The following is an 18,886-nucleotide window of genomic DNA, read 5'->3' as shown; positions in this document are numbered from 1 at the left end:
AAAATAGTGGGAGCGGAGATAAGAGAAATAGTGGGAGGCAGGAGAGAGGAGAAATAGTGGGCGATGGGACAACAGTAGAGAGGAGGAATAGTGGAAGACAGGAGAAGAGAGGAGGAATAGTGGGAGACAGGAGAGCAGGAGAGAAGAGGAATAGTGGGAGATGGAAGTGTGGGAGAGAAGAGTAATAGTGGGAGTCAGGAGAGAGAAGGAATAGTGGGAGAGAGGAGGAATAATGGGAGAGCGGGAGAGAGGAGGAATATTGGGAGACAGGAGAGCAGGAGAGAAGAGGAATAGTGGGAGATGGAAGTGTGGGAGAGAAGAGTAATAGTGGGAGTCAGGAGAGAGAAGGAATAGTGGGAGAGAGGAGGAATAATGGGAGAGCGGGAGAGAGGAGGAATATTGGGAGACAGGAGAGCAGGAGAGAAGAGGAATAGTGGGAAATGGAAGTGTGGGAGAGAAGAGTAATAGTGGGAGTCAGGAGAGAGAAGGAATAGTGGGAGAGAGGAGGAATAATGGGAGAGCGGGAGAGAGGAGGAATAGTGGGAGACAGGAGAGAAGAAGAGAGGAGGAATAGTGGGAGACGGGAGCAGGGGAGAGGCGGAATAGTGGGAGACGGGAGCAGGGGAGGGGAGGAATAGTGGGAGACAGGAGAGGAGAAGAGGAATAGTGGGAGACAGGAGAGAAGAAGAGAGGAGGAATAGTGGGAGAGGAGGAATAATGGGAGACAGGAGAGAGGAGGGATAGAGGAAGAGGAGAGAGGGGGAATAGTGGGAGAGGAGAGAGGAGGAATAGTGGGAGAAGGGAGAGAGGTGGCATCTCTAACGCACCCCCCCATACACTGCTATTACACACAGCGCACCCCACATTACACCCCACTATTACACACAGCGCCCCCACACCCACACATTGGTCTTACACACACAGTGCACTCCCTATTTCTCTTACACACAGCACACCTACCCCCCCCCCCCCACTGCTCTAACACATAACGCACTCCCCCACTCACTGCGCTCTCACATACTGCACACACACTACTCTCTCATACAGCACCGTTCCCTCAGCTACTCTCTCACATTCCGGGCACCCCCCCCAACACCACTGCTGGTACACAAAGCCCTCCCCACCACCCACCACTGCTGGTACACATGGCTTGCCCCCCCCCCCACACACACACATACAAAAAACGCTGTTTTTATACAGACAATTGTACCTCCCACACACAACGTGTCAGCGGCGGTGGGGTCTTCCATCCCAGAAGGACAGCATGCAGCTGTCTCCGTTCAGCAGTGGCATGGTCCATCCTAGGTGCGCAATGTGTCAGCGGCACCAGCGGCTGGGACTTCCATCTCTTCGGCGGCAGACTGCAGCGAATTGGTGCTGTCGCCACGCCCACTGATGAGCTATGTCCTCTTCAGCGGCGGCTCCTACTGCGCTCAGCTAGCGGTAGGCAGCAGATCCACCCCTGGGCTACCCTGCCTGCAGATCATGTCACTTCACTTCCGTAAGACAAGCTCCGCCCCCATCGCGGCTGAATGTCCCAGCCCTGAATATATCATGCAGGGCTGAGGATTGGAGGCGGGTATTGGGTAGGCTTTGCAGGGCAGCGGGACACAGGCGCCTGTGGGCCCCTTCAACGTCACGGGCCCCGGTGCAATGCACCGGGTGCACCGCTGGTAGTTCCGCCCCTGTCATAGGCGACAAAAATGCAAAATTTTAATGTTCATTTTTCATGACTTTTAAAACCTTGCTATCTAAAATACTTCAAGACATGAATATTGTTGTTGGATGTAAAAGGAATAGCGCAGAATAGCAGCTACCTCCTGACTGCAAACAAGGAAAAATGGACACAATGATGTGTAAAAATGTGTATATAAATGATTCTCTCAATGCTGTTTACTAAGCAGATTTAAACAGATAGAAAACTAAGATTTTATTTATTTAAACGATGAAATACAAATAACATCAATTATAAAAGATATCAAGCAAAATATACAGTCACTGACAAAAACATACATATAGGGGGGTATTCAATCTGTGGTTCACAACCGTTCTCGGTCAGCTCGACCAAGAATAAGCAGGCAGGATTCAATGTCCCGCCTGCCGTGTTGCGAGAAGGGGCAGTGGTCGCGAGAAGTGGCTGGGAATAGTCGAGCTGCGGCCGTTAGCTCGGCAAGCCCGACTGCTTGTGATGTCAGGCTCGATTGCCTGCTCAATGCTGTTGAGTAACACAGCATAGTATAGGGCCTGGCGGAAATCTCCCCGATGGGAGATGCTTGCCGGTGATTGAATATCCCCCATAATGTAAGTGTGCTCAAGATGATAAAAATATATTACATGTGCTTACATGCAAGACACTTGAAACTTACATGCAAGTATTTCAAGTGTCTTGCATGTAAGCACATGTAAGATATTTTTATCATCTTGAGCACACTGTGGTGGTCAAAATAAAAGATACCCAGATAGGAGTGCACACACTTTTTATCCTGTAAGCACGTGTAAGCAACTACCTTGGGAAGTTGGGAAATTTCCCCTAAAACCCTGACAACTGTTTATTTATGGGAACCCATACCTGATGGTCCTTTTTGTTGCTTCTCTTTTTTATGTATGGAGAGGAATTGCTTATCAATGTTAAGAAGTTCATCACTTTTGGGAACAACATTGGATCTCATGACAGAGGCAAAGATATTCCCAATAGGGACAGAATATTTGCTAAAAATTGTTCCAATAACATTTGTTGAGAGGATTGGTGGCGCAGTGATCTCTATATTTTCGTATACATAACTGTGTAATCCAGTCCAGTCTAGCCCTGAGCCCAGCTGAGCCTGAGGCGCTACATACTGTAGATTTTCAAATATGGCGTTGGCTCATGAGCCAATCATAGTTCTAGATTGGACCACAAACTCTGATAGCAGTGGCGGCGGCCAATCGACGGTGAGTGGTTGTGCAGGGGGTGCTGCCAGATGGTGTATCCTACCAACAATGCAAATGGCCAAGGCACCACTGGCACACATTCAATTATGGCCCTTTACAGCACCTAGTGCCCCTTATTCATTACGCTTTACAGTGTGTCCCTTACACAAAATGTCCACAGTAGTAGCGCTGCTTATCCATATAATACCCACAGTAGTATAACCCTTTCAAAAACATAATGGCCACAGTAGAGGCATCGCTTACGCATAATGCCCACTGTTGGCCAAAGTAGTAGCATTTCTTATACACAATGCCCACTTTTTCCCTCAGTAGTAGCGCTGATTATACTAATGCCCACACTAGTTGCCGACAGTAGTAGTGCTGTTTATATGTAACACCCACACCAGTTGCCGACAGTAGTACTGCTGCTTATATGTAACACCCACATCAGTTGCCAACAGTATTAATGCTGCTTATAACTAATGCAAACAGTAGTACTGCTGTCTATATGTAACACCCACACCAGTCGCCAACAGTATTAATGCTGCTTATAACTAATGCAAACAGTAGTACTGCTGTCTACCACACCAGTTGCCAACAGTAATAATGCTGCTTATATGTAACACCCACACCAGATGCTGACAGTAGTAATGCTGCTATACAGTACCTAATGCCTACACCAGTTCGCGACAGTAGTAGTGCTGCTTATAATTAATGCTCACACCATATGCTGACAGTAGTAGCGCTGCTTATAACTAATGCCCATACCAGTTGCCAACAGTAGTAATGCTGCTTATAGCTAACGCTCACACCAGTTGCCGACAGTACTACTGTAGCTCTGCTTATACATAAAGCCACACCAATTGCCGGCAGTAGTAGCGTTGCTTACACGTAATGCCCACGCAAATTGCCGATTGTAGTACGTAATGCCCACACCAGTTGCCAACTGTAGTAATGCTCTTTACATGTAACGCCAACACCAGTTGCCAACAGTAATGCTGCTTATACATAACACCCACACCAGTTGCCGACAGTGCTAGCACTACTTATACAGTATGCAATGTCTAAACCAGCTGTCGACAGTAGTAGCGCTTCTTATACATAATGCCCACACCGATAGCTGACCTATTACTCTCTTGCTCACACTTTATTTACCTTCAAATCTGTCTGGCAGCTCATCCTCTACTCATTCCTTTCATCATCCCTGCTACTGTGTAGCCCTGCCCCCTCGCCCAGTGTAGCTCCACCCATCCAACACATTTAGCGCCAGACAGCGGCAGCTACAGAGTACAGCAGTGGGGAATCCGAGCAGGGAGAGCACCTCTCCTGCCTGGCACCTCCCTGCATTGCAGCCTCTGCTGAGTATGACTAGAGCCAGCACTGCACCTATACAATTTTCTGGCCATTCTTTCGACCTCAGATGAACAGCATTTGGATTGTATAGATGTCAGTTTAATATACATCTGAACCGGCCTATATCAGAACAAAAGAGCAGTGTGTACGCAAGTTTGATCGATTTGCTGGCATTCTTGCTGACATGTCTTTCGGCATAGGTTTCTGTTGTATTTATTTGTTTCTTTAATTTACATAATCAACTCCCTCCAGTGGTCAGCACAGATCTAATTCTCAGTGGAAGTATTTTGTCCCTCTTAGCCCTTTGTAGCTAGCTTAGCATTGCATTCTTGGCCAAAGAAGTTCCAGACAGCAATTTCCATGCTCCAGGCCTAGTACGGCATTAAATGGTGAGTTTATTAATCTATTTCACCATCAACCCATTTAGGGAGTTATGTATGTTAGCAATATCAGTTACACTGTAGCATATCTCTTGTACATTGTACAGATTTCCCATTGCCTTGCCTTTTCATATGCATATTGTTTGTTATATGTTTCATTTACACTTTAATATAGCATTTCCATGTCTATGCAACATTATGCTTATTACATCATGTGATCACTCATCGCATATATGTGCGATCCCTTTACTAAATAATAAATACTGTACCATTCTTCAGACATTGTATCGGAATGGTTTATTGAAAAGCAAAAGGTGGTTATACTGTAGGCCAAGTGAGAGGCTGAACACTTGCAATAACACTCCATAAGCAATCATCTTGCCATAGTTTGGACGGGAAAAGTACAAATGTATAGGTGTGTATGTGCATATTGGCTGTAGTTTGGGGCTACTAAATCAGGAGTAGGGTTAATCAAACTTTAAAATGGGTGTATAGGTGTGTACCCAGCTTTAGAAAACGCTAAGAACTTATAAATTGTAATGGTCTGATCACCAGGCAAAACCTAACAAGGGGAAAATTGTTTGAAAGATAGTACTCATCTCTTTAAAATGAGGGTGCCCCCAAAGTGTAATATTTTTTAGTGTAGTTAAGCTATCATCAGACAACTGATAAGGGGTATATTAACTAAAGTGACAGTTTATAGTGGAGATGCTGCCCATAGTTTTACTGTAACTAATGCTGCTTTCACACCACAAAACCTGCTTAGATCCGGTATTTAAAATGTTTCTTAAATGGGTCAAAGCAGGTTATGTCCCTTTCAGACCGCACATATTACCCGGTATGGTACGTATGTAGTTTCACGGCGGCACTGCCCGCGGACCACATTGTATACAAATCGCATGCGATTTACATATGATTTGCATGCGATTTGCATACACTTTGCATACAATGCGATTTAGCACACCGACGTGGATAGTGGGGGTATGAACAGGTCGGGAGGACATGTACTGCGTGTGCTCCCTATGCTTCGGGCTGGTGTGGATAGTGGGGGTGTGCTAAATCACAACGTATGCAAATCGATTTGCATACGATCTGATTTGCACACGGTGCGATCCGCGGGCAGTTCCGCTGTGAAAGTACACAAGTACCCCCGGTATTATACCGGGTCTAAGCCCGGTGTGAAAGCAAACCCTTTCACATCTTATGTTCAGCACTGCCACTGAGGACCCAGCGCAGTGAATATTTAACGAGCGGTCCCCGCCATCTGCATATGGAATAATCGGGACCTGCTCCGTGCAGTGAATATTTAATGAGCAGGTCCCCGCCCCCTGCATATGTAATGAGCGGGTCCAAATGACAATAAACTGGGGTCTAGTGCTTAGTGTAATGTAGCAACAAATAAGCCCAACAGAAAACTAGCCTTATACGAAGGGACATGGAGGCTACGGATTCAAATAAAATTATGCCTATTTACAAAATGGCATCATAGAACTGGAAAAAGTGCAGAGCATATGCCCACACAGCCTGGAAGCTCAAGGTAATCAGCTCGGCACCTCCCACTTCATTGCTTACTGTACATAGATCTACAAAACACTGCTGTAATCTAGTGTATCGAGAAACAATTTCTCTTGAACTTCCCTGGAGCTCCCGGGCAGTCCCCAGCTCAAGATTTCTAAAAAATTTGGTTTTGTGTGAAATGATCTCAATCTGATCCAACTGCAATGGTCGGTCGGATCAGGTACTTCATGTGTTTGCAAAGTACACCATGCGACCATCTTGCATATTGGCCTTTAAAATTTAAATAATGGGCGGGACTAGCAAAGAGGATAGAAATAGCAGCAGTCCCGCCATAGAGCATTTGGACATGCATTTCTGCTTTGTGACTAGTGAGGCTTGGTGTATACCTGCTGAATGCTGCACATAGCTATTTTGCTCTGCTTTGTTTTGGCTGCCATTACGAAGTGTGTTTTCACCCTACATTAATGTCTGTTATGAAATCTGCAGTGATGGGTCGTTACCAGCAAGAGTATCTGCTATACTATGCTGTGAGGAAGGTGATAGTGTTCTCCCTCATAGGTGATATTCACATATACGCATGCGCAGAGCCAAACCATAGGTCCCCGGAGCGAATACACCGGGGACCGAGTCAACCAGAATCAGGCCCTAAGAGCCTTATAATACTAATATTGTTGCCACCATATGCTTTCTATAAGTCTACAGTTTTGTTTTTAATGAAAAAAAAAATCACATATGAACTAGCAGCAGACACCCAGGTGTGCGTGTGTGTGTGTGTGTGTGTGTGTATACACACATCTAGGGAAATCTGTCTCACAATTTTATGGTACAAATTGGAAGAAAAGTAGGTCCTGCCATAACCTTACCAGGTGCATTTCAGGCTGAATTAAAAAAGCAGACACCTGTAATATTTCAAATGCTTTCTATTTATTTAAAAATCAATCTTTATCATACAAAAATCAAGTGGCCACCTGTCAGCAACAATTTAAAATGTCAAATGTCAAATATCAACATATAAACATAGTACGATGTAGTATGCATAATACATTTAACAGCTGTATTTTACCATTTTGTATGTGAAGTATGCAATTGCAAAAGCAATGCCCGGATGCCGACCCTCACCTGACCCTCACTGTTTTTTGCTGGCAGGAACCCAGTCAGTGTGTGATTGTAGCAGACAGCAAGTGCATTCACTGACACCCTCCTCCAAGGCTCAAATTCAGACCCCCAGCACACACTGACTACACAAGTCTCCCCCTGCCATTGCTCCACTATACTGGTGCCATAGAGGGCATACTACACCATATACTGTAACTATCCCTTTATATGATATCAAGGGCTCCTCCGAAATAACATATGCCCTACCAGGTACATACCCCTGAAGGTCCCTGCACCTTATTGAAGACAAACAGGTCATGCATGATCTTCTCCCTCTGAGGGTCATGTCTCTGCTCCTCACACATACAGTCACTGCACTCCTCTGCCTCACACAATACCTCTCACACAGCAAGAGCTCCTCACATACTGTACTGTAGCTGTAGCTGTCACTGCTCTGCACCCAACACAGACCCCAGCAAGCTGGAGCTCTTAATACACAGCCACAGCTTGGGGAGCCACCAGCACAGTAAAAGAGAGCTCATCCCGCTGAAGATCTGTGGACCAGGGCAGAAGATGTAAGTGTGGCTGATGGAGACACATGGTGAGAGATAGCAATGGAGAGACAGGGTGGATGCTGAGAGAGACACAGGGGGAAGGGAAGGTTGACACACACACAGAGGACAAGATGCTTTAGAGATGGGGTAGAAGGCTTGAGAGGCAGGTGGCCAGAAAAACACAGGGAGCAGGATGCTGGAGAAATGGGGCTGGAGTGATACGGGAGAGGTGGCTTGAAAGACACAGTGGGCAGTAGGCTGGATAGACACATAAGGCATAATGCAGGTGGCTGGATAGACATAGAGGGCATGAGGCTAAAGAGATAGGGCTGGGGTAACAAGGGGCAGGAGGCTGGAAAGGCTTTAGGAAGGAGTAATGGGGCAGCAGGTTGGAATGGCATGCCAGGGCACTATATGGTACATGGGGCAGTAGGTGGGGACATACTCTATGTCTGTTTTAACCTATGTTGCATGGTGATGACATAGGTTATATATGTACACATAAACATTCTTCCGGATTATTGCATATAGGTATGGTGCATTTTTATTTAGTACCCACAAAACTGTGAATTGTATTATGGGAATTACTTTAGAGGGTTGCAATATCTAGCCCTCCATGCCCCAGTTTGTTACTGCCACAAGTTTTTATTGTTGTTTCCCTTTAATGTAACCCGACATGCACACTCGTGGTGAAAAGGAACCACCGTATCATGCATGTACTCTGGGCACCATGACTACACACAACATCTCTGCCAATACCCTCCATAATACATGATGTCAATGTTGCCTAGCATCACATATGCTACAAAATAGTTAACGTTATAGCTTGTATGCAAACCTGTGTTTATAAAATTAAACAATTTCTGTTTTTGTGTAAATCTTTCTGATGTTTATGATACACTGTTTGCATACATCATGTAAGAAATTTGGCACTATAACACATTTCAAAGAAACACCACACCTGTTTACCTGTCTAGACTCATTGCAGTCATAATGGCGGTACACGCAAATTGATTGCAGGTATCCAGAGATGTAATTATAGTACAAAGAGGGCTTCCAAAGACCCATTCTCCACCCCGAGCCCACTGGTGGATTAGAAATGGCATTCCAATAATGTGAACAAGATCTGCCACTGCCAGATTACAGATGTAGATGTCCGGTATAGTTTTTCTTCTAGATCTGGTATTAAAAGAATAAAAATACGTATTTGAAACACTAATGCTCATTGTCATTTGTACAGTGTGCTGACATTTACTGTTACCAACAGAATATAAAAAAGGGGTACATGTGAGTTATCCGGACGCCCGATTTCAAAATCGGGTCGGATCGGGCACATCGCATCGCATCGCATGCGACCATCGGATGCGATGCGATGCGATGCGATGACCCGATTTTTCCATAGGAATCAATGTTAAAATGGACTGAGTCCATTTTAACATGGAATTCAATGGGAAAAAGGGGTCCTTTTCATACCCCTACTATCCAAGTGGGCATGGAGTTGGATATAAACCTGTGGCGAGCGTAGCGAGCCACCGAGCCCGAAGCGTGGCGAGCGTAGCGAGCCCCGCGAGGGGACACGGAATACCGTCCCCTCGCGGGGCTCGCTTCGCTCGCCACGCTTCGGGCTCGGTGGCTCGCTACGCTCGCCACAGGTTTATATCCAACTCCATGCCCACTTGGATAGTAGGGGTATGAAAAGGACCCCTTTTTCCATAGGAATCATTTTAACATTGATTCCTATGGAAAAATCGGGTCATCGCATCCGATGGTCGCATGCGATGCGATGCGATGCGATATCGCATCGCATCGCATCTGATTGTATGCCTTAACTTAAGGCATACAATCAAAAAATCGGGCGTCCAGATAACTCACAAGTACCAAAAAAGGAATAATTAAATATGACTCTTTTATTTGGTTAAGTAATGTATGAGATCACCAGATTCATAACTACCAATTACCTAAATAAACAAAAACTGATTTTTCATTAGGGGGTTAAACATTTTGCTTTGAAGCAGATTTTCTTACATTTATTACCTTTGATAAGTAAGTAGCAGAGAATGATACACTACTACTGCCACTACTAAGAGAACCTGCAACAGGAATAACGCTATTGTACTTGATATTAAACAGGTGGACAAAAAATAAGATAACGGAAACAGAGAGACCTTGCAATACAGAGAAGAGACTGCCATACCTCCCAACTTTCAGTTTCTCACAGTAGGGACACTTGCGCACCCCAAAGATGCGAGCACAAAATTAGGGGGCGTGGCTTGCCGCGGGAGGGGCATGGCCTATAATTGCGTTGTCCCGCGAGGCCATGTCCGTTTTACTCTGTGGGGGCATGCGCACATCATCTATTTTCCGCTAGCCAGCAACTAACGGGGAACTCCCAACTGCCCCCCACCTGCCGCGGGACACTGCCTGTGGTGGGAGGGACGCGGGATTGTCTCCGAAAACCGAAACGTTCCCGCGGTTATCGGGACGGTTGGGAGTTATGGACTCCCTCAACAATATTATTCAAATGCAGATGGTTTGTTTAATTATTTTCCATTGTATGCTGATTTAATACTCTGTGCTACTTCCACAGCAGTCTTTTGGAAAGGTATGATTTTGGTGATGATATTGCTTCTCACACAAATATACCCAAATGTAACCACTTGAATTTAACAAGAATAAAAGATGGAGTGGTTGCTGTTATAACTAGAGATGAGCAGTTCGGACTCCACAGAATCTGAACCGCTCCGAACATAGTTGGCCCAAGTGGCCGCGCACCGCACTTGCGAGTTTCCTGCTTTGTTTGGAAACCCAAGCACGGCCGAACACGGGAAGGTGGCGTCGGATTCTCATGAGATTCCGAGTCTATAAGAGCTCAGCGTCCCGAGAATTCGGCGCCATTTCACAGTCATGCTTCCTGCTGTGCACAGCACTGCTGTTCACGGCGGTGGCGGGCTTCTGGGGCATTGTGCACTTGGGTGTTTTAAACCATAACTGAGGGGTGTTGTGTAGACTGCAGAGGGGTGCTTAGCAGTGCACAGTCAGACAGAGGGGTGTTGTGTGCAGTGCATGCAGAGTCAGGCTGCAGAGGGGTTTGGCACTGGGGTGTTTAACTTGAACTTGTACTTGTCATCATCAATCATTCAGAGTCATTAGTGTGCAGAGGGGTGCTGTGCAGTGCAGACAGAGGAGTGTTGTGCAGTGCAGAGTAGATAGAGGGGTGTTGTGTGCAGTGCATGCAGACTGCAGAGGGGTTTGGTACTGGGGTGTTTAACTTAAACTTGAACTTGTACTTGTTGTCATTAATCTCTCAGTCATAATTACATTAGTGTGCAGACTCAGAGGGGTATTGTGCAGACTGCAGAGTTGTGCTGTGAAGTGAGGACAGAGGGGTGTTGTGAACTTGTGCAGTGCAGACTATACACCATATATACTGTGATTTTTCTGTCTCCACGGTCCACGCAGTGTTATCCAAGGGCCATCCATAAAAAAGAAATACAATATAAAAATAAATTTTGCTGTTCTTTATTTTTTTGCTGTATACTGCACCCCAATAGTATACACCACAAGTTGTGTGCGTGATTGTTCTGCATCCACGGTCCATGCAGTGTTATCGAAGGGCCGTCCATAAAAAAGAAATACAATATAAAAATACATTTTGCTGCTCTTTATTTTTTTCTGTATACTGCCCCCCAATAGTATACACCACAAGTTGAGTGTTTGATTGTTCTGCGTCCAAGCAGCATTATACAAGCTGCACATTAAAAACAATCTAAATAAAAAAAATTCTATTCAGTTTTTTTAGTCTTTAATTATTCATTCTTTGTGTGTAGTGAACCCATAGTATATACTGTCAGAAGGTGGGTGTGTGATTTTTTTGCGTCCAAGAAGCGTTGTCCAAGCTACGCATTAAAAACTAATAAAAAAAATCAGAATACATTTTTCTCATCTTTAATTATTCATTCTTTGTGTGTAGTGCACACATAGTATATACTGTCAGAAGGTGGGTGTGTGATTGTTCTGCGTCCAAGCAGCGTTGTCCAAGCTGCGCATTAAAAACTAATTTAAAAAATCCTAATCAATTTTTCTCATCTTTAATTATTCATTTTTGTGTTTAGTGCACCCATAGTATATACTGTCAGAAGGTGGGTGTGTGATTGTTCTGCGTCCAAGCAGCATTGAAAACAAATTAAATTTAAAAAATCCTAATCAATTTTTCTTGTCTTTTTGTCTTTCTTTTTTGAGATCTGTCCTCAAAAACAAGAAAAAATATTTTGCTCTTATTTAAATTTAATTTGAAAATGGAGAACAAACAGCTTGGACCAAATACTCCCGCACCAGCTGCTGCCATCATTCATGGTGACCAATATGGTACTACTACTAATATGAACACCATCACTGATGCTCATCCTCAAACCGGGCAGGGAGAGTTACCCCAAAAAGTTTCTAAAACAAAAAAACCTCAAACAGGAATAAAAAGAAAAGGTAAGTCTGATCCTCCTGTAGATGAAAGAATTAAAATTGCCAGAATGCCCTTCACATCACGCAGTGGCAAGGAAAGACTCTGGGCTTTCCCTCTATTTCTGAGTCAGACTTGGAAATCTGCAGCTGCCAGTGAGGCATCTCATGCGTCTGACAAAGAAAGACCTTGTCATTCTGCTTTCCTAAGTGAGTAAACAGTGCAAACCACTAGGTTATCAAAACAAACTGTGTGTCTAGGAACAGAAATGTCACAAAGCACTGAGGGGAGTCCAAGTGTGTCCTTGAGTGCTACGTGTGAGCCTAATATCTCAGAGAAGCCGCCTTCTACTCCCATCGAGTTACAGCAAGAGGATGAGGGGTTGACTTGTGTAGCAGACCATGGCACTACTGAGGAATTGGATATTGAGGATAAGGAAGTTGTGTGTGTAAGTGAGGCACAAGTGGAACCATCTTTTGGGCATGATAAAACTGCCATTGTCATGTCTAGTCATAGGACCAACAAATGTACATCTTATGTGTGGACTTATTTTCACAGCAATTCAAAAAACATTTACCAAGTCATCTGTAACCTTTGTGAAAACAAAATAAGTTGAGGTAAGGACATTAAGCATCTTGGAGCATCTTCCCTATTACTTCATCTGCAGCGAGCTCATGGGAAGTATAGGGATGTTTCCAAAATTGGTGCAAAAAATTTTCATCAACAAGAAGTCCAGCATCAAATGGGTCCCTTCTCTTTAGTGGACCCCACCACTTGCGATCTCCCAACACCCTCACCCTCAACTTCAGTATCCTCAGTAATGACCAAGGATGGTTCTTCTGATACTCTTGCTGTGCAAGAAGAATCCTCCCCTTTCCATGATTCTGCAGAAGAATCCTTGATCGAAAGGCCTTCTGTTACTGCTGCTGCTGCGGGGGTAGTTCTTCAACCTTAAAGTGTCCTAAGAAAACCCATTATACTACTTTGAAATATCAACTGACTGTTCAGCAGTGCTTGGCATGGAAAAACAAGTATGTCAGTTCTCACCCAGTGGCACAGCCGATCACAGAAGCCATGACCATTGGATATGCGTCCAATTTCTGCCATTAATTGTGTGGGTTTCACACAATTAATGGAGGCTGCGTGTCCCTGGTACCAGATTCCATCTCGGTTCCATTTAATCCGTAAAGCCATTCCTGAGCTGTACCAGGACATCAAGTCTAAAGTAATCCATGGCCTGAAAAGTGGGATTGGAGACAGTGTCCACTTAAGCACGGATATGTGGACAAGCGGCACTGGACAGACCAAGGATTACATGACTGTGACAGGCCACTGGGTGATTGAATCCCCTCCAGCAGCAGCAGCAGTAGGATCTAGCAAGCATCACCAGCTCATTCATACTAGGCAGGCTAATCTACTGTATGTATCACCAACTTTACTAAAAACTGAGCGATGGAATCTCAGCATTTATCATTTCAGATAACGCCAGTAATATCGTGAAAGCATTACAGCTGGGTGAATTCCAACACAACCCCTTGTTTTGCTCACACGATCAACTTAGTGGTCCAGGCATTTTAAAACATTTGCGGGCATTTCTGGCATTCTGCAACAGCGTGCAGGATATTGCAGCAGCTGCAAGATGAATTTAATCTTCCCTTCCATCCGCTGAAGCAGGAGGCGCCAACAAGGTGGAACTCCACCCTGTATATGCTTCAGTGGATGGAAGAATAGCAGAAAGCCATTCACAGCTATACAACAAGCCATGACTTTGGGAGAGGAGGGGTGATGTACCTTAGCCCAGCACATTGGAAACTCATATCGGTGCTGTGCAAGGTGCTGAATCCCTTTGAAGTAGCCACCTGTGAAGTGAGTGCCGAGACTGCTAGTTTGAGCCAGGTGGTTCCCTTAATTAGGCTTTTGGAGAATCAACTTGCAAAATTGATGGAAGAGATCAAAGAAGGCCCATGCGCAAAATAGTTATTATAAAAGTTATTTTTTGTCTTCAACAGGATACACGGGTTGCCAATATGTTGAGAGGGGAACACTACATTTTGGCAACCGTGCTTGTTCCGAGGTCCTATGCTGTGTCTTTCTTTCCAACTGACACAGATCTTACAACATGCAAAGAGCTCCTGGTGAGCAAGTTAGCAGCTGAAGTGTTGTCTCCTCCTTTTGCACGAATCTGCCTATAAAAAAATGCATTTTCCAAAAACATCTAGTGGGGGTGAAAAGCAGTCCACAAAAAACTTTTTTGGACATCTGGTCAGGTCTAAGTGATTTGAGCAGTATCAGTGACACCTCTAGTGTGATTACTGCATCAGATACGGTCACAATGCAGAAGTAAGTAGAGGACTATTTTCAGGACAGCATCATTGTAGGCATGTCAGAGAGTCCTTTCACATTCTGGAAAGAAAAAAATGGAATATGGAGGCCTTTGTACCTGCTGGCTTTGCATTACTTAAGCTGCCCACCCTCCAGAGTGTTCATTAATGCTGGGAACCTTGTGAGTGATCGTCGTCGGAGGCTACTTCCTCAAAATGTTGAAAAAATTATGTTCATAAAAATGAACTACAAATGTCACAAGGAAGACCTTTCCCACCAATTCCATCACAAAACACAGACATCGCTCAGCAGTGATGAGCTGATATTGTGGGGATTATTTTGGTTCACTCTTTCTGACAAATTGCTTCTTAGATGGACAAAACCATGTGCACTACAGGGGGGGCAGATGTAAAATGCACAGAGAGAATTCAATTTGGGTGAGTTATTTTGTTTTTGTGCTGGGAAAATACTGACTGCTTTCTTTTTACACTGCAATATAGATCTCACTTTTAAGTAAAACCCCACCCAAATGTAATTCTCTCTGCACAAGTAGCATCAGCCACACCTGCAGTGCACATGGTTTTGTCCTTCTAAAAAGGAATTTGTCAGAAAGAGTGAACCAAAATACCCCCCCTGTGTGATGATGAGGTACACACTGATGAGAGTGAAGATTAGGATGGCAAATGATGACACCAGTCAGTCTGTACCTTATTGTGGGGGCCCAAACAAACCAGTAATTTCAGTCACAGGTTTGGCAGTCCCTCTGGCTGAAATGACTGGTTTGTCAAGTGCACAATGTCCTATTACAACCTAAGGGTGGGTGGGCAGGCCCAGGGACAATTTAATCTTGCACCTCTTTTTTTGCCATTATGTGCTTTTTGAGGCCTACTTTTTTAAACTGCCATCCTGTCTGCTAATCACAGAGCTGAGCAATGAGATTATTATATGGATCGCTTTTCGTTATGAAATTAAATTATTATATGAATAATGCACTATTTTTTTTGATCATTGTTTCTAATTATTGTGGGTGGGCCCGGTGGCAGTTCTATCTTGCACCTCTTTTGCCATTATGTGCTTTTTGGGGCCTAGTTTTTTTTTTTTTTAGGCGGCTTATTGGGTATTAAACTGATAAAAACAGATACACACTTGCAGAACAAGTCAGTGCTGCATGAAACGCCCACTGCTCCTCGGCTGCACATCTTAAACATGATCAAGCCAGATAGGGGTCTTATTGGGTGTTAAACTGACACATACGATTAGGAAGGAAGCCCCTGGTTTCTGAACAGGTATACAGCTCCAACCCAGGGGTAAAAGTGGTCCTAGAGAGGTGGAGGAACTCTTTTCCATCTGCCACCTAATTTCCCCCCTCTCCTCCACCCACAACTGGTAATAATCACACAGTTGAGCAATGAGATTATTATATGGATCGCTTCTCATTATTATATGAATGATGCACTTTTTTTTTATCATTGCTTCTTTTATTGTGGGTGGGCACAGTGGGAATTCCATCTTGCACCTCTGTTGCTATTATGTGCTTTTTGGGGCCTAGTTTTTTTTGTAGGCGGCTTATTGGGTATTAAACTGATAACAGATACACACAGATACACACTTGCAGAGCAAGTCAGTGTTGCACAAAATGCCCACTGCTCCTCCTGCTGCACATCATAAACACGATCAAGCCAGATAGGGGTCTTTTTGAGGCCTAGCTTTTCAAACTGACATCCTGTCTGCCGCTGCAGTGCCACTCCTAAATGAGCCATGTGTTTCTGCTGCACACTTGTGTGGCTTAGCATAGTTATCCAGCTACCTCGGTGCAACCTTTTGCCCTAAAAACAATATTGTGAGGTGTAAAGTGGTCAAAATTGTCTGGAAAGGGCTGGAAATTATTATTGAGGTTAATATTACTCTAGGGACAAAAAAAAGCGCAAAAATTACGTGATGTGGGCTTTTTTTACAATTTAAAAAAAAATCTAAATCCAAAGCCTTTCACCGCTGCTCAACAAATCCAAATCTCGGTGATGAATCCAAATCCAAATCTTTGGCCCCGGTGCTCATCCCTAGTTATAACAATGACCAAACAGTCTGACTTCAGGACAATCAAATGAGAACCCACCTTGTTTAATATATTCATTAATGATATTGGAAGTGACATAGTGAGTAAAATTGCAATATTTGCAGACAACACGAAATTAAGTAAGGAAATTAACTCAGGAGAGGATGTGGAAACACTACAAAGTGACTTATATAAACTGGAAAGGTGGGCGGAAAGGTGGAAAATGCAGTTTAACGTTGAAAAATGTAAAATAATTCATTATGGGATAAAAAATGAACAAGCTACTTATAGGCTAAATGGAGTTATTATAAGAAATTATGCTGTAAAGAAGGACTTGGGGGTCATCATAGATGAAAAATTGGGTAATAATGCACACTGCTTAAGTGCAGCAGCAAAAGCAAACCGGACACTAGCATGCATTAAAAGAGGTATGGATTCAAGGGGATGCAGTTTAAATCCCGGCGGTCGGGATCCCGGCGTTCAAAATCCCGACGCCGGAATCCCGAACGCCGAAATCCCGACACTTTCTCCCCCCATGGGTGTCCACGACACCCTCGGAGGGAGAATAAATTAGTGTGCCGAGCGTAGCGAGGCACCGGGCCCGCTGCGTGGCGAGCGCAGCGAGCCCGCAAGGGGGGGGGGCGATCCATGTCCCCCCTTGTCGGGATTTCGGCGTCGGGATTTTGGACGCCGGGATCCCGACAGCCGGCTTTTCATGCCGAATCCAATTCAAGGGATGCCAATGTGATAGTGCCTCATTACAAGGCATTGGTGAGACCGCACTTGGAATATTGTGTTCAGTTCTGGGCACCGCACCTTAAAAAGGACATTGGTACAGAGAAGGGCGACTAAGCTAGTAAAAGGTCTTGAATCGCTAGAATACAAAGATAGGTTAACCAGGCTGAATATGTTTTCACTGGAGAAATGGAGGTTGAGAGGTGATATCATTAGTATGTTCAAATACAGGACTGGGAATCATATGGAACTGTGTGATGATTTGTTCACTAACAGGCCTATACTTAGGTCACGCAAGCATGTACTGAGGCTCGAGGAAAATAAATTCCGTACTGAATTAAGGATTCTTCACCATTAAAACAGTAAAATTCTGGGACTCATTGAATTTAAATCAAAACTGGATGCATTGTTGACCACTATTGTGGTCAACTATTTTTACACTGCAATATACAGTAGATCTCACGTTGAAGTAAACCCCCACCCAAATCTGATTCTCTCTGCACAAGTAACATCTGACCCACCTGCAGTGTACATGGTTTTGTCCATCTAAGAAGGATTTTGTCAGAAAGAGTGAACTAGAATAAGGCCCTATGTGCCGTGGCACCCTGGGGTGCCATGGGTTGGTGGTCCAGGCACAATTCAAATTATTTGTGGCTATTATAATAGGCAAAAACAGAGCTTGTGGCTTCCATTCATAAAATATGTGGACAAACAGAAGTGAATCCTGGCCCTCACTTATGAACACATATAATTTTCTTAATTTTATATTTTCTCTACATTTCCCATTAAGAAACTTTGGCCCTATGAGTGCCATGAAAAAAATCCAGACACTCTACGGTACTGTGATTCAAAAAAGCTTGGGAACCACTGGTCTACATATTAATCACATATGTACTAACATTTGCAATTAGTATCGAAGGGCAGCTTACACTATAAGAGCTATACTTTCTATTCACTGGACTGGATGTGGGGGCCTTCAGCCCATAGGCTTCTATTGGGTAAAACCACCAGAAGATGCTATCATTCTTTAGCTCGGTACATATGGAAATGCGGTACAAAATCTGGGGGTTTTACCTGCATTTTCTGCTATAGAAAATTCTGAGGATTCTCTGTATCTTTCACACTCCATCTGCACAATATTTGCATGATAGTTACCCACTATGGTTTAACCCTTATTAAGGCAACTACAATACATGGTGTGTTATTTTGTATCATTCACATCATTTCCAGGAAGCCGTGATTCCACAGTGCTACAAAATCCACACATTTAATCAATTATTTTAAAGATGTTACAGAGAAGGCTAAATGTTTCAGGTACCGTAGCATGAAATGAATAAAAAAGAGAAAGAGAAGAAAAACAGAAAACACGTGATTGACTGTAATACATCTTCAGAGATTTTTCTGTTTTATGTCCATAGTACAGTAGGCAGAGTAGATAAAAAATAAATCAATAAAATCGGAATGTTACTACCTGCGTGCTGGTAGAAAATCAATTCTCTATTCAATCAATTTA

At 44.0% G+C, this 18,886-nt stretch overlaps 1 protein-coding gene across 4 annotated transcripts in view; it reads right to left on the bottom strand.

Annotated features, from left to right (window-relative positions):
* The window catches only part of MCHR2 (melanin concentrating hormone receptor 2), a 186,266-nt gene that overhangs the window by 73,849 nt on the left and 93,531 nt on the right, over positions 1-18,886 (bottom strand). For all 4 annotated transcript variants that reach the window (XM_083176987.1, XM_083176989.1, XM_083176990.1 and 1 more), the window contains one exon: positions 8,780-8,989. In XM_083176987.1, the coding sequence (XP_083033113.1) occupies positions 8,780-8,989 (210 nt within the window). The remainder of the gene's footprint in view (positions 1-8,779; positions 8,990-18,886) is intronic.

This window comes from Crinia signifera, chromosome 3 (assembly GCF_055691185.1).
Source record: "Crinia signifera chromosome 3, ASM5569118v1, whole genome shotgun sequence".
Classification (NCBI taxonomy): Eukaryota; Metazoa; Chordata; class Amphibia; order Anura; family Myobatrachidae; genus Crinia; species Crinia signifera.
This window is presented reverse-complemented; position numbering and strand designations above follow the sequence as displayed.